This window comes from Acomys minous (assembly GCF_964271855.1).
Source record: "Acomys minous genome assembly, chromosome: 1".
Taxonomy (NCBI): domain Eukaryota; kingdom Metazoa; phylum Chordata; class Mammalia; order Rodentia; family Muridae; genus Acomys; species Acomys minous.
Window position 1 is genome coordinate 176,696,764 of NC_140483.1, and position 14,367 is coordinate 176,711,130.

A 14,367-nucleotide genomic window follows, 5' to 3' on the forward strand; every position below is an offset into this window, starting at 1 on the left:
GTATGCACAGACATGCAGGCCAAACACTTATAAACATTAAAAACAAAACAAAACAAAACAAAACAAAAGCCTTACGAAAAATCAAACCAAACCAAACCAAAACAGCTTGTCCTTACATCCCAGTGGTAAGGAGCTGAAGACTGACACCTGCCCCCATGTACCCCAACTGTTGTAACACTGAAAGTCTTATGTCCCAGCAACAACTTGTTCTGAGTAATCTTGGAAGTCAATCCCCCTCCCTCCATCTCTTCCCCTCCTTCCCCTCTCCCTACACAAGATGTCTCTGTGGAGTCATAGCTTCCCCCTGCTTTGACCTTGTACAAAGCAGATCTCACACTGTGTTCCCTTTATGGTTAGTTTCCCCCATCATCATTGCGGGCTCCATCTTACTGATGTGCATAATCACAGGTCACCCAGCCTCCCTAATAAACGGCAGATAGAGCAGTGTCTCCATTCCTCAGGGCAGCAGACAGCGCCACCTTTGTTACCGTGAGCAGCGCCGCTCAGAGCACCCTGAGATGTCTGTCTCCTGGCACAAAAGGGCAAGATGTCTTCTAGACTGTAAAAAGCAGTCTTATCAACAATGGCTGGCCTGCCAAGGGCCAGAACTCCATACACCTCCCTGATCTTGTGAAACTCTGGCGCATATGCCCGATTGCTCCTTCCCTGGGCTTGGCTCTGTCACTTCTTTCCCATTCCCACGGAATTGGCCAGCTGTGTCAGGCTGGGAGGTCAAGTTTCACGGTTGAGAGGACACAGTTACCATCCTGCATTAGGATAAAAACTAAGTGAACATGAACATCCGGCCCTGGATTCTTGCTTGCCCAGTTTGGATCCTTGTGTTTCCTTTTGCAAAACCAAACTGGCCTTGCTGGGCTATTTTCACTTTGTTGTTTGTGCAACACGTGGAATGGTTTCTTTTCCAACATTATTTACTTGAGACACACTGTCAGAGGATAAGACATGTATATCTTTTATCTTATCCACAAATATAATTTTAAAACTTTAAAAAACATTTTTCAAGACAGGGTTTCTCTGTGTAATGGCCTTGGCTGACCTGGACTCACTTTGTAGACCAGGCTGGCCTCGAATTCACAAAGATCCACCTGCCTCTGCCTCCTGAGTGCTGGTATTAAAGGCATGCACCACCACGCTTGGCACACTTTTTTTTAAATGAAAAAGTGATGTTGTAATCAGAGTAACGGCTCTGCCATTCACTGCTTTACCAGAGACAGGAATTGGTGAAAACAAATGGGTTTTTGAGCCATAGAGAAAAATTCTTGGTTTTTCTCAGTCTTGACTGTAAAAATATTACAGTTTGTGAAAAGGATGAAACAGAAGCCGAGGAAGGCATATGTGGAGAGCTAGCCACTAGCCAGGTTATGTTAAGTGCTGTGAGGTTCACCTTTTCCACGGAGAACAAGGCTTTGGGCTGTTCTCATCAGCAGCATGGGATTTCCTGGTGAGTTTACAGCTTTGCACAGGGCCCCTGTGCTAATTTCCACTATCTGCAGCTCTTGGTAGTGCCTGTTTCCCAAGCCTTGCTAAGCTCGGCTCACCTGTCTCACTGTGACCGAGGCCTCTGGGCCTGATAGGCAGTATCACTTCTTTCTGGACTTTGCCTACATTTTCCTGACTTCTGCTGAGACTGAACTTTCTCAGAAGCTGATTCGTCTTTCTAGTTCCTCTTCTGTGAAAGGCTTGCCCATATCTTTTATACATTTTTCTTTCTTTCTTTTAAACAACTTCCTGATTCTTGGTGAATTTCACATCATGAGTCCCTGTCCCACTCATCTCTCCATCCCGTCATATCCACCCTCCTCCCCAAAAGGAAATAAAATAAGATAGAATTAAAAAAGAAAAACAACAAAGCTCAACGTGGAAGCTGCAGCATGTCCCCATGTGTCACAGTACACTCTTTTGTCACATCTTTACTTGCAAATGTTCACTGCAATGAGTCACTGATCTGTTTGAGGCCTCTGGTTTCTGCTACACTATCAACACTGGATCGGCATGGAGTCTCCTCTGGGATATCCTGATGTTGCTCTGTGTCATGGGGATCCTGCAGCTGTGAGTCTGCAGGACCAGCCCTTTCACAAGCTCTGGCAGATCATATATGGGGTAGATGTTGGGGTGGGCCAATTCAAAGCTCTGGTTCCTGGCCTGGGAGGGGCTAAGTTGGTTGTCCCGCCAGCTCTCCTGCACTCATACCACCAGGGCAAGCTCTCCAGCACTGCCCCAAGCTACCCCACACAATGCTGCAGCCAGCAAAGGGCAGGGTCAGTTATCTTGCTCTCATGTCCTCAGGACCAGCTCACCTGTGCTTTCACCACCAGGGCCGCCCCTACTGTGCTGTGCAGGTGAGGTGCAGGACCTATTCTCCTGAGTGCTGTAGTCGGGGAGGGGTGGGGCCAGCTCTCCCACTCTCATGACCTTGGGGCCAGTTTATCTGTCTGCTGAAGGTGGTGAGGGGCAGTGGGGGAGCATCTCTCCTTCTCCTACAATATCCCATGGCAGACGAGGGGCAGGGCCATGTCTCCTGTACTCACACCCTTTGGGCCAGCTTACCACTCCCCTGTCATCAGGGTCAGCTCCATTGTGTTGCCCAGGTGAGGGGCCAGGCCAGATCTCTCCAACGTAGTAGCCAGTGAGGGGCAGGGACAGCTCAGTACAATGTCTCAGGCAGCATTCCAGACAAGGAATATGTGCATGGCCTTTGGTAGTGACATGGGCCTGGGACATCAACACATACCCCAGCTGCCACAGGACCACAGACCCAGACATGGCCCTTGGTGGCAGTGTGGGTCAGGACCTCACTATGGCCTCTTCACAGCTGCCTGTTCCTCACTGCCTATGAGTCTTCAGTTCCATCTTTCTCCACAGTGTATGGACCCCTTGGCTGTACTTTCTCTTCCATCTTTGCATCTAGCTTTCTTATCTTTTCATCACATGTTCATTTATCATAGTGATGTTCGTGGCCAGTGATTGAATGTCTTTCCTTCTGCCTCCCCAGGCTGGCATGTCTGGGGTGGGTGCTTGGGTATCTTTTTCCCAGCTGTACTGGTCTCGCATCTTTTGCACATTTTTTCTAAAGGGCCTTGTGGTGATTTGATTGAGAATGTGCCCCGTAGGCTCTGGCATTTGAACACTTGGTCCCCAGTTGGTGATGCTATCTGGAGAGATTAGAAGGTGTGGTCTTGCTGGAGAAAGTCTAATACCAGGGGTGGGCTTTGACAGTTCAGTGCCTCTCATAACCCCCAGTTCTCTCTCTCTGCTTCTTGTTTGTGGTTCGAATGTTAACAACTCAGCTTCTGCGCCAGCTTGCCATGCCTGCTGCCATGCTTCCCTGCTTGGACGAGCTTTTATTACTCTGGAACTGTAAGGCAAATAGATCTGCCCTCTGTAAGTTGTCTTAGTGATGGTGCCATGTCATAAAGACTAGAAAAGCCAGCTAGGACAGGCATCAGTCTTTTTCTTGTAGATTTATAGCCCCACTTTTTGTTTTGCTTTAAACACAGGGCCTTAAGCCTGGGATTAAGTGCTGAGATTACATGTGTACCACAGTCAGCCTACTTTTTGCCTTTTTCAAGGTCAAAGCAGGTTAAATTTCCCTTCGGAGTCAAGGTGAATGAATGAAAACCTAAAGAAATATGTGTATCTGCAATATATATATATATATATATATATATATATATATATATATATATATGCAGCCAGACAAGGGCCCACAAACCATGAACCTCCCCTTCCCCTTTGCAGAGATTATCCAATCAGGAGAGACCGTGAAGTTGAGCTTTCACTGAAACAAGTTACCACCTGTATCAAGAATAAAAGGCAGATGGGGCTGGAGAGATGGCTCAGTGTGTAAAAGCACTGTCTGCTCTTCCAGAGGACCTGGGTTCAATTCCCAGCACCCACCTGGCAGCTCACAACTGTCTGTAGCTCCAAGAGCTGACACCCTCACACAGACACACATGCAGGCTAAACACTAATGCACATAAAATAAAAATAAATAAATTATTTTTAAAAAGGGAATAAAAGGCACCCAGATCAATTAATTAAATTAAAATTTCTGGGTGTGGGAGGCGAGCCATCATTCTTTTCCTTTCTTTCTTTCTTTCTTTCTTTCTTTCTTTCTTTCTTTCTTTCTTTCTTTTTTTCCAAAACAGGGTTTCTCTGTACAGCCTTGGCTGTCCTGGACTTACTTTGTAGACCAGGCTGGCCTTGAACTTACAGCAATCCATCAGCCTCTGCCTTCCCATTGCTGAGTCAGCCACATCAATCTTAATTTTCCTATATTCTCAGTATTCAGCTAAATATGAGATGGTGAGACAGTACTTCTAATAGTCATTCAATGGATGATAGCTGCTTTGGGGAATATAACCAAAAATTGACTAAGAAACTTCTAGAATTAATAGACTATTAAGAGCCCAGTTCATTCATTCCCTTTTGCATCTGAGCCTTCTCTGTGTGCCAGGCTCTGTGCCAAAGTGTCCTTTTCCAATTCAGAATATAAAAGCTCATATTACTTTCAAGAGAAGAGTTAAAGACTAGAGACATACAGTTCATTTATTAAACTGCTTGACACAAAGGTCTAATATCCAAAGTATATAAAGAACTCAAGAAATTAAACACCACCAAATCAAATAACACAATTGAGAAATGGGGCTCAAAACTAAACAGAGAATTCTCAACAGAGGAATATCAAATGGCTGAGAAACACCACATGCTGGCGAGGATGTGGAGAGAAAGGAACATACCTTCATTGCTGATGGGAATGCAAACTAGTACAGACATTTTGGAAATCTATCTGGTGCTATCTCAGAAAACTGGGAATAGGGCTTCCTCAAGACCCAGGTATTCCACTCCTTGGAATATACCCAGAAGATGCTCCACCACACAACAAGAACATTTGCTCAACCATGTTCATAGCAGCCTTATTCATAATAGCCAGAACCTGGAAACAGCCTAAGTGTCCCTCAGTAGAAGAGGGATAGGGATAGATAAAGAAACTGTGGTACATTTACACTATGGAATACTACTCAGCTATTAAAAACAAGGAATTCTCAAAATTTGTGGACAAATGGATTGAGCTAGAAATGGTCATAATGAGTGAGTTAACCCAGAAGCAGAAAGAGTCAAACGATATATATTCACTTATATCTGGACACTAGCCCAAGGGGTATGTCCCATATAAGTCTTCACTTACCAGGAAAATGGGACAGAGGGGAGGACATCTTATTGGGACTCTAGGTGAGAGAAGCATGGGAGAATGGGGAAATAGAAGGCTTCAGAGGGTCCTAGAAACCTACAAGAAGAACATTATGATAGGCAGATCTGGGCCCAGGGGTCCTACTCAAACTATGGCACTAGCCAAGGACAATATATCCAGTTAACTTTGAACCCCTACCCAGATCTAGCCAGTGGACAGGGCATTCTCCACAGTTGAGTGGAGAGTGGGGTCTGACTTTCACACAAACTCTGATGCCCCATATTTGATCACGTCCCCTGGATGGAGGGCCTGCTGACACTCAGAGGAAGGATAGCAGGCTACCAAGAAGAGACTTGATACCCTATGAGCATATGCAGGGGGAGGAGGTCCCCCTCAATCACAGTCACAGGGGAGGGGAGTAAGGGGAAAAAGGGAGGGAGGGAGGAATGGGAGGATACAAGGGATGGGATAACAATTGAGATGTAATATAAATAAATTAATAAAATATATTAAAAAAATAAAGTGCTTGACACTTGTCCCAGTTAGCTTTAACTGTCAACTTGACAGAACCTAGAGTCACCTAAGAAGGGAGTCTCAATTGAAAGCTTGTCCAGATCAAATAGGCATATGAGCATGTCTACAGGGCATGTTGTTGCTTATTAATTGATGTAGGAAGGCTCAGCCCACCGTGGGTGGTACCATTCCCTGGGCAAGCGGTCCTGAGTGACATAAGAAGCCAACAGAGCATGAACTGGCATGATCCAGGAATCAGCATTCCTTCCTCTGTGGTTTCTGCTGTTCTTCCTTGTTTGTGAGTAAGTTCCTGGGTCAGAGATAAAGAATGCTGTGTGGAACACCAACATGTCTGTCTTCAGGGTTTTACTTTGAGTTCCTTCCCTGACTTTCCACAAGGATGGACTGCTGAGTCTTTTACGCTGGCAGGTAGGGCTGGAACGGGAGGGGACTCGGACCGGACCACTGTTTCCTCTCCCTGGGGGGCTGAGCGGAATGGTGAGTGTTGGCGACCCAGCCTCCTCCTACGACACCTGGAGAAAAAAAATACATTGAGTAGGGAGTCTCATAGGAGCAAGATCTCAGTTTTATTATGGCAGGTTTTTCTTATATAGAGTATAGGGAGTGGGCAGGGCATAAGGTGTCAGGAGATATGACATCTCCCAGGAGGTCAAGTGGCCTGATATTATGGGACCAATTGGTTTGTGTTGCGTGGCTGTTGGCAGGCAGGGTTCGCACCACGATGTGCCCGGATGGACCATGCTGAGTCATTCCTATGCAGAAGTATTTACCAGAGACTGTTACTGATACTCGGTCCAGGCTCAGTTCTGTCCTCAAGGCCTCAGAGGGCTGACAGATTCGACCATGGGGTCCAACAACGGACTACAAATTAAAGATGAAATAAGCCTTCTTCCCCTTAAGTTGCTTTTGGTCAGAAAGTTCCGTAACTTGGGCAGGTAGCCCTGGGTTGTAGATGAAAAGTAGGTGAACGGAGCCCGAGGAGCAGGGCAGTGAGCAGTGTTTCTGCTAGGTCTCTGCTTCAGTTCCTGCCTCCAGTTTCCTGCCGTGGCTTTTCCTGATGGTAGACTGTGTAACGGAAACGGAAACAAGCCCTTCCCTCCCCGAAGTTGCTTTTTGTCAGTGTTTTCCCACAGCAACAAAAAGTAAACTGGGGCAGAAATTGGTATCAGAGAGAAGGTTGTTGTTGTGATAGACCCGACCATGTTGGTTTTTTTTGGGGGGGGGGTGGGGCGTACTGTAGAAGTGCTTGGAACTTTGGGATAAAAAACTCTATTGGGTGCTCAGACCTTACTGTGGGAGTGTGGAAGCTGATCACATGAGCAGCGTAGATGGTGGAGGACTGACTTGTGAAGTCCCTTAAAAACTTTATTGGTACCATTGTGTGTGTGTGTGTGTGTGTGTGTGTGTGTGTGTGTGTGTGTCTAATATTTTCAAATTAAGAATCTTTGGAACTGAATGAAACCATTGCTCTATGGGGAAAATAAATACTGCTTAGATGAAGCTGAAAGTCAGCACAATTAATAAAAGACCAGCATAATTGAAATTCATATCTTCTGGGAATTGTTTCTTCAGTGTCAGCACACAGAAGCTGTGGTCCAGCACAGGGCTAGGGCTGCGAGTGAGGTTGGCAGCTGAACCTAGTAATGGGTAATAAAAGTCTCCTACCATGGTATTAGTTTTGAAAGCATGGAATAATCATGGAGCACTGCTGAGGCTTGGCACTATGTGGCAAGGGTTTTAGTCTCCTTGAAGAGAGGCCAGGAGAGGTGCAGCATCAGGTGTGGTGGAAATCCTGGAACTGAAGGGGCCATGAAGAGAGGCTGAGGCTTCGTACTATTGGCAGAGCTGGAGTCCCCGAAGAAGCTTCTGGAGAAGATGCAGCCTCAGTTGTAGAAGAGGCCTGCTGTACATCGGATATGCCACACCCTGTTGATTTGCACGGTATTATTTTATCCAGCCTTGCATCCCATGTTGCTAATTCTCCTACAAGTTTTTTTAAGAGGTGGTTAGGACCATACTCTGAGGACCAATGCCTCATATTAGAGAAGGTTTTGGTTTCAAAGACAAGGCTTGACACACACACACACACACACACACACACACACACACACACACAAAAGATCAGGGAGTTTGGGGATAGAGCTCAGCTTGTAGAATACATGCAAGCATGCATGTAGCCCTGGGTTTGAGCCCCAGTGCTGGGCATGGTGACACACACCTGTGATCCTAGAGGTTACATATGAATGAGGCTGAGTGAGGCCATTATGGGGTGCATGTGCTCCCCATACCAAACTGAAAAGTAAAAAAGTAAAGATAAGAACCCTGACACTTCATTTTACCAGCTGGAAAGAGGTGATTCTTAAGCAAATGAGGTTTCTCACATGACTCCACTTACCGGAAAACCTGATATTTAACAACAGTAGCTCACTGCCGTGGTCCTTTCAGAACATCTAATTGACATGAAGTGGACCAATGTCAGGCACATAGGGCTATGTTTGAATATTCTGACAGACTGTAGAGCTTTGGAACAACAAAGAAAATCTGAGACCACCTAGTCAAACACCTTATTTTTATAAAGATAGTGCAGTGGTGTATTTTCTAAAGTGGCAGAGATGTGACTCCAACCCGAATCTTTCAATGGCTTAGCCTTACTGCTTTTCTCCTGAAATGCAAAAGGGTACAGCACCCAGTCTAGCCAAGGTCGTCCATCCGTGTGTGTGTGTGTGTGTGTGTGTGTGTGTGTGTGTGTGTGTATGTGTGTGTGTGTGTGTGTGATGAGGCAGCACCAGGTGAGAATGAAATGTGCATCTGATGCTCATAAACTGCACAGATGAGTGTGATCCACTCTGATACGTGAATGCTTTGCACATAGATCATGCCCATCTACCAGCCTACTGTTAAATATGAAATATGTGCAACACAACATGTATGGTATGAGATTTGTTGTAGAAAAGGATATGGGAGAGAGGAAAGAGGGGAAGGAGCGCCGGGGGAGGAGGAAGAGAGGGGGGGCAGAGAGAGACAGAGACAGAGAGACAGAGACTGAGAGACAGAAGGAGACAGAGAGGAGAGACAGAGAGAGGGAGAGAGACACACAGAGAGAGACAGAGATACAGAGAGAAACAGAAGAGAGAAAGGAAGAGAGATAGAGATGGAAAGAGACACAGAGAGAAACAGAGAGAGGGACACACACACACACACACACACACACACACACACACACACACGGGCACACACCTGGTGGCAGGCTGCGATGATGTCAGAGGTTGCTAAGCAACCTAGAGGTAGTTATGCTAACATTCTTTCCTTCTCCTATAACTAGAAAAAACGGCCCAGGTTTCAATTGCTGCATCCTTGGCTGGAGTCAGGAAAATGGCTACAAACTTTCTAGAGCATGAGAAGATCTGGTTTGACAAGCGTAAATATGATGATGCAGAAAGGCGATTCTATGAGCAGGTGAACAGGCCTGTGACCTCAGGCTCCCACCAGGATAATGGTGCCAGCGTGATCCTCTGTAATGTTGCAAAAGCCAGAGAGAACATCCAGAAATGCTTGGCTGGAAGCTCAGGCCCTGGGGCCTCCAGTCGACCTGGTGGAGATGACAGTGAGCTCATTGTACTGATTGCCAGCCTGGAAGTGGAGAACCAGAACCTTTGAGGAGCGGTGTGAGATCTGCTCCATTTCCAAGTTGGAGGCCCAGCTGGGCACACTGGAGAAGAATTCACCTACTCACCAAGTCACAGCCCCACAGACCCAACACGTGTCTCCTGTGTGTCAAGTGGAGCCCCCAACCAAGAAGGCAGCCACACCAGCGGAGGCTGATGAGGATAATGGCATTGACCTTTTCGGCAGTGATGAGGGAGAGGAAGACAAGGAGAGGAGAGACATTCGGGAAGTATGCAGAGAAGAAGGCCAAGAAGGCCTCGTTGGTGGCAAGATCCTCCATCCTCTTGGATGTCAAACCTTGGGACGATGAGACAGACGTGGCTCAGCTAGAGACTTGTGTGCATTCCCTCCAATTGCAGGGGCTGGTTTGGGGGCACTCCAAGCTCGTGCCTGTTGGGTATGGTATGTGGAAGCTGCAGATCCAGTGTGTGGTGGAGGATGGCAAAGTAGGCACAGGAGAAGATTGCCAAGTTTGAGAAGCGTGTGCAGAGTGTAGACCTGAGAGGCCAGGAGCATGGTTCATATGTGTGAGGACCTGCTGAGATTAAAGACTGAAACTCCAAGGGGAAAAATGAGGGCATTGTACTGGTTTTCATGCAAGACAAGTTAAAGTATATAAACGTAGGTTTATTGGGAGCATTTCTTGGCTACCATGCAGAAGAAGGGGGGGGGGGGGAACAGCAAGAGCAGTAAAATGTCCAGATTAAATGGTGACGGGGAAGGAAAATTCCCTGCCTGCAGGCTGTGATGATGTCAGAGGTTTCCAAGCAACCTAGAGGCAGGTATGCTAACACCTACCCCTGCTTCCTGTTTTCACTTATGGCAGCCACCTGCCTGTCCCTAAAAATCACTCTTAATTTCTTTCTGTTCCACTTTGCCTTCCCCGTCTCAGGGTCTACTGTTTCATTTCTGTACATGATTGAGAACCTGTGACTCCTCCCATGTTTACTTTGTTCCACTCAACATAATCTTCTCCAGTTGTATCCATGTTGTTGCAAATGTCATGCTTCAATCCTTTTTCATGGCCAAGTACTATTCCATTGCATAACTGTATCCACATCTTTATCCACTCATTGCTGAAGGGCATATGGGTTGGTTTTCTTTTGGCTGAGTGTCCCCTTCTGACACTGCTCTGGAGTCGGGGGACCTAGAGCTGATTCTTCAGGAGAAAGCCAGTGGGCAGACAGAGCAGTGCCAGGGATTTCTCTCTGGTGGAGGGACTTCATGCTGCATGCACCCTGGTGCTGGAGTTACAGGCAGTGGTGGGCCACCTGACATGAATGCTGGAAACTGGACTTAGGTCCTCTGCAAGAGGAGTATCCGTTCCTAATCACTGCGTCTCTAACCTCTCCTCCCTCTACTGTCCTCCCGTCATCATCTTACATTGCATGGGTTCCAGCCTTCCAGTTCTTGGTGCCTGTGGGCGGAGCTTGCCATCATTTTCCACTCCCACTCTCATCATCCTCTCTACCCACTTCCTGCTGGCTTTGAGAATGTGCCAAAGGGCTCCCCAGTTCTAGCTGCTATGAGCTTGCGGATTCTGTCAGAGTCCATTGCCACTCTGCTCCATCATTTCTGGGCCTGTGGTGAGGCCTGGGCCCGCTGCCCATATCTTTGGCTCTGAACTGTAGGCAATTAAAAGGCAAGCATGGAGCAGAATGCATGAGGGGACTTGTCTGCAGATAAGAGACTGTTACGTGCCATCATCCCTTTAATTGGAGCTCTTTCCCTTACTCTGGATCTCTCACACACCTCTTGGATTTTCCATTAAGTGGGACCAGTGGCTAAGTGACAAGTGTCAGTTGTACTAACCAGATGACACACACTGCTGTCCTTTGTGCTTATCTGTAAGGCTGTTATCCCTGCTAAGTCCACTGCTGTCTGTCAAGTCAGTGGTGGATCTGTTTGATTCTGTTCTTTTAGCATTAGAAGAAATAAGACAGAGCGTCCCTAAGTCCATCAAGAGAATAAGTGATGACCTGTTGAATTGGTCCCATTTGCCTCTATGGCTTCGTTCAGTCCATTAGTGGGTGACACGGGGCACATCATAGCCGGCATCCTTGGCTTCTGCTGGCTGCAGATGTTCACAAAGGCAGGCTTCTTCAAACCTGAGTAACCGACTCTGCGGATAGATTGTGCTTCCTTACACTCAGTAAAAACTCGGTCAGCATCTCCATTTAAGAAAAGATCAGTGACTAATCTGATGTATTGGGGGGGAGAGAGAGAGAGAGAGAGAGAGAGAGAGAGAGAGAGAGAGAGAGAGGGAGAGAGAGACAGACAGAGACAGAGACACAGACAGACAGAGAGACAGAGACAGAGAGAGACAGAGAGACAGAGGGAGAGAAACCAAGAGAGGGCAGGCTCTTATATCCCAAGCACCGGCTGGCAGCAGCGGCCGGTGATGACATCTGAGGTTGAAGGCCCCTAGGGGTGGCTAGCAGGCTGCCTGGATACTAACAGTAGTGAGTGGGCTTTTGGACATATGTGGAAGTATTTGAGGGAAGGTGGCATAATAGCCCCCCAACCCTCCACCCCTGCCCAAAAGCAAGGCCTCTGAGTGTTTTTCATAGGGACTTCCTGGCACCTAGAGCTCCATGTTTCGTTTTGGTTTATTTTTGTGCAGGTCATTTAGCGTCAGTGGCCTTGCTTCAAGATGTCAGATCATGTGGCAGAATCACAGAACAACTTCAAAACATTTGGGTGTTTTTTTTCTTCCACTTTTTACTTATTCTTATTTTCATCTGGCGCACATGTGTATATGCATATGGAGCGTGTTGCAACTGCATGCAGGTGAAAGTCTGAGGGCGTCTTTCAGGAGTCACTGCTCTCTTTCCACCCCACGGGCCCCTAAGGGATCAAACTTAGGGCCTCAGGTTTGGCAGAAAACACCTTTTACCTTGGGCGTCATCTCCTCAGCCAGTTTGCATATATTTCCAAATGCCCCCTCAGCAGGCCAGTCTGCTCTTTCCTGTTAGATCCCCTGAGAGCCCACATGCAATCAGACTTATCTCTAATGGCTTTGTCTCTGCCTTTTCTGGTAATATTCTGATGACAGCTGGTTTGCAGGGTCCCCTGTTTCTGTTCTCTGTTCCTCCTAGGCTACCTGGTAATAAAGCAAAACCGGCGCATCCGCTCCGAGACCAGCTTCAAAATATTTCGCCAGTAGAGGGCAGCATCACCAAGAACTTCTTTGCCATTTAATCGTGTAGGCGGGCAGCCAGCCTGACATCTCTCTATTCCCCCTTGTCCCCTTTCTCACCTTGCCCTGCTTTTGGCAGTCACACAGAGAAGATATTTGCAAAGTGACTGTGTTGTTCCAGCAACTGATGGCCAGGAGGGTGGCCCAGAAAACGCAGTGGCATTGGCTGGAGGCCCGCCTGTTCTTTTGACCAGATATAGAGGGATGACTGTCTCTACACAGTCTGTACCTGGCACCTCTCTGCCCCTGCAGGAGGTGGCTGTCTGGGAGGCCCATGCCAGCTGCCCACTCCTCGAGAGACTTCACTTGCACGTCTCCCCCGTCTCCCCCGTCTCCCCCGTGTGTTTCTGTCCCTAAATGCCTCTTCCCAGAAAGAGTCTGAGTCAGTCTCTTGTCATTAAATTAGTTCTTGCTAAACTATGACAGATGTCAAAGCAGCTGACGGGATGATTATATTGCCGACAGGCAAAGACAGGTAAAGTACAAGAGGGAGAAAGCGGTCAGAAGTTCAGAGCAGGGATCTGATTTGCTTGGGCAGCTCACCATGCAGCTGCTGGGAGGGTGCAGAGCGGGGTCCCACTCAACACCCTCTCGGAACAGTCTTTGGGTTTCATGTTGCTTTAGAATGAACCACCCTCCCTGCCCCCTATTGTTCCTTCCCATCCCACCCCCCACCCCCACCCCACCCCAACCCCCCCAACCCCCCACCACGCCCCCGCAAACACTCTTTGGCTTGGCCCATGTGGGCTTGCAGAGGTCACGGCTCTGCTGTGGAGATTTTCTTCGTCTCGCCTGAGCGTTTTTTTTTTGGTTTTGTTTTTTTTTGTTTTTTGTTTTTGTCCTGAGGACACTGGCTCTTATATGGTGAGCATATGCATTCCAGTTTTCCTTATTCTCAAGCTTCCAAACAGTGACCCCCAGCGCTTCCTCCTCCTAGGGTTCCATGGAGGTCACCACTCCCAGTGGTCTCAGGGTCTGACTTATGTGGGGTCCTCCTGTGGGGATTCTACTCTTGCCCATGACACAGGTTCCTGGGGTGAACTCCTTCTCAAGGATATGTGAACATGATAGATCCAATAGGGAACACAGAGCCCAGAAAACCCCCAGGAAGCTCCTCCCCTTTCAGGGTGTCAAGTAGGTTCCAGCAAGCCATAGGGTCACTTGCTCCTTCCTGGTGGGGATACATCAGATAGCAATGTCCCCTCAAAATTATTGCCAAATCCTGAGTGATGGAAAACCCACTATTTGAGTGTTTATGGAATCTGAGTCAGTCACCAGCATCCAGACAGGAGTGCAGAGATGGGCAGGGTGGGAGGTGGCTGGCTGACACAGGGGATAGCTCTCTCTGTGCTTGGCTTTCCTACATCCTCTTCCCAGGCATCTCTTGTCTCCTCTTCCCCTGTCAAAATGGTCTTCCAAATTGAAGCACAAAGCAGAGTGACAGGGCTGGGGGTGGTAGACGGGAGTGGGGAGGTGTTGGAGGACCGTGCTGTCTGAGGTTGCAGTCCACCATGTCTGGAAAGCTCCTCAAAGCTCTGTGCGCGAGTGGAGGACTCCCCTTTCTCATCAGGGCTTCTCAGTCTCTGCCTGACCTCACCCTGAGAGTGTCTCTAGGCACAGATGCCCTAAGCATATCTGAACTATGACCCTTGACACAGCTCCCTAACACCCTCCCCTCTGCTGCCCATAGGATAATTAGGTACTCTGTTCCATTCATATGATAGGGCCATGCTGCTACATGCAAACAAAGCATTCC

General features: G+C 47.7%; 1 protein-coding gene across 1 annotated transcript in view; it reads left to right on the forward strand.

Annotated features, from left to right (window-relative positions):
• Positions 1-10,073, forward strand: part of ACER2 (alkaline ceramidase 2) — a 64,472-nt gene extending 54,399 nt beyond the window's left edge. The window contains 4 exon segments of the mRNA XM_084776503.1: positions 9,069-9,399; positions 9,401-9,640; positions 9,642-9,866; positions 9,868-10,073. Coding sequence (XP_084632629.1) covers positions 9,069-9,399; positions 9,401-9,640; positions 9,642-9,866; positions 9,868-9,943 — 872 coding nt within the window. The 3' untranslated portion in view covers positions 9,944-10,073.
• The last annotated feature ends 4,294 nt before the right edge of the window (positions 10,074-14,367 follow it).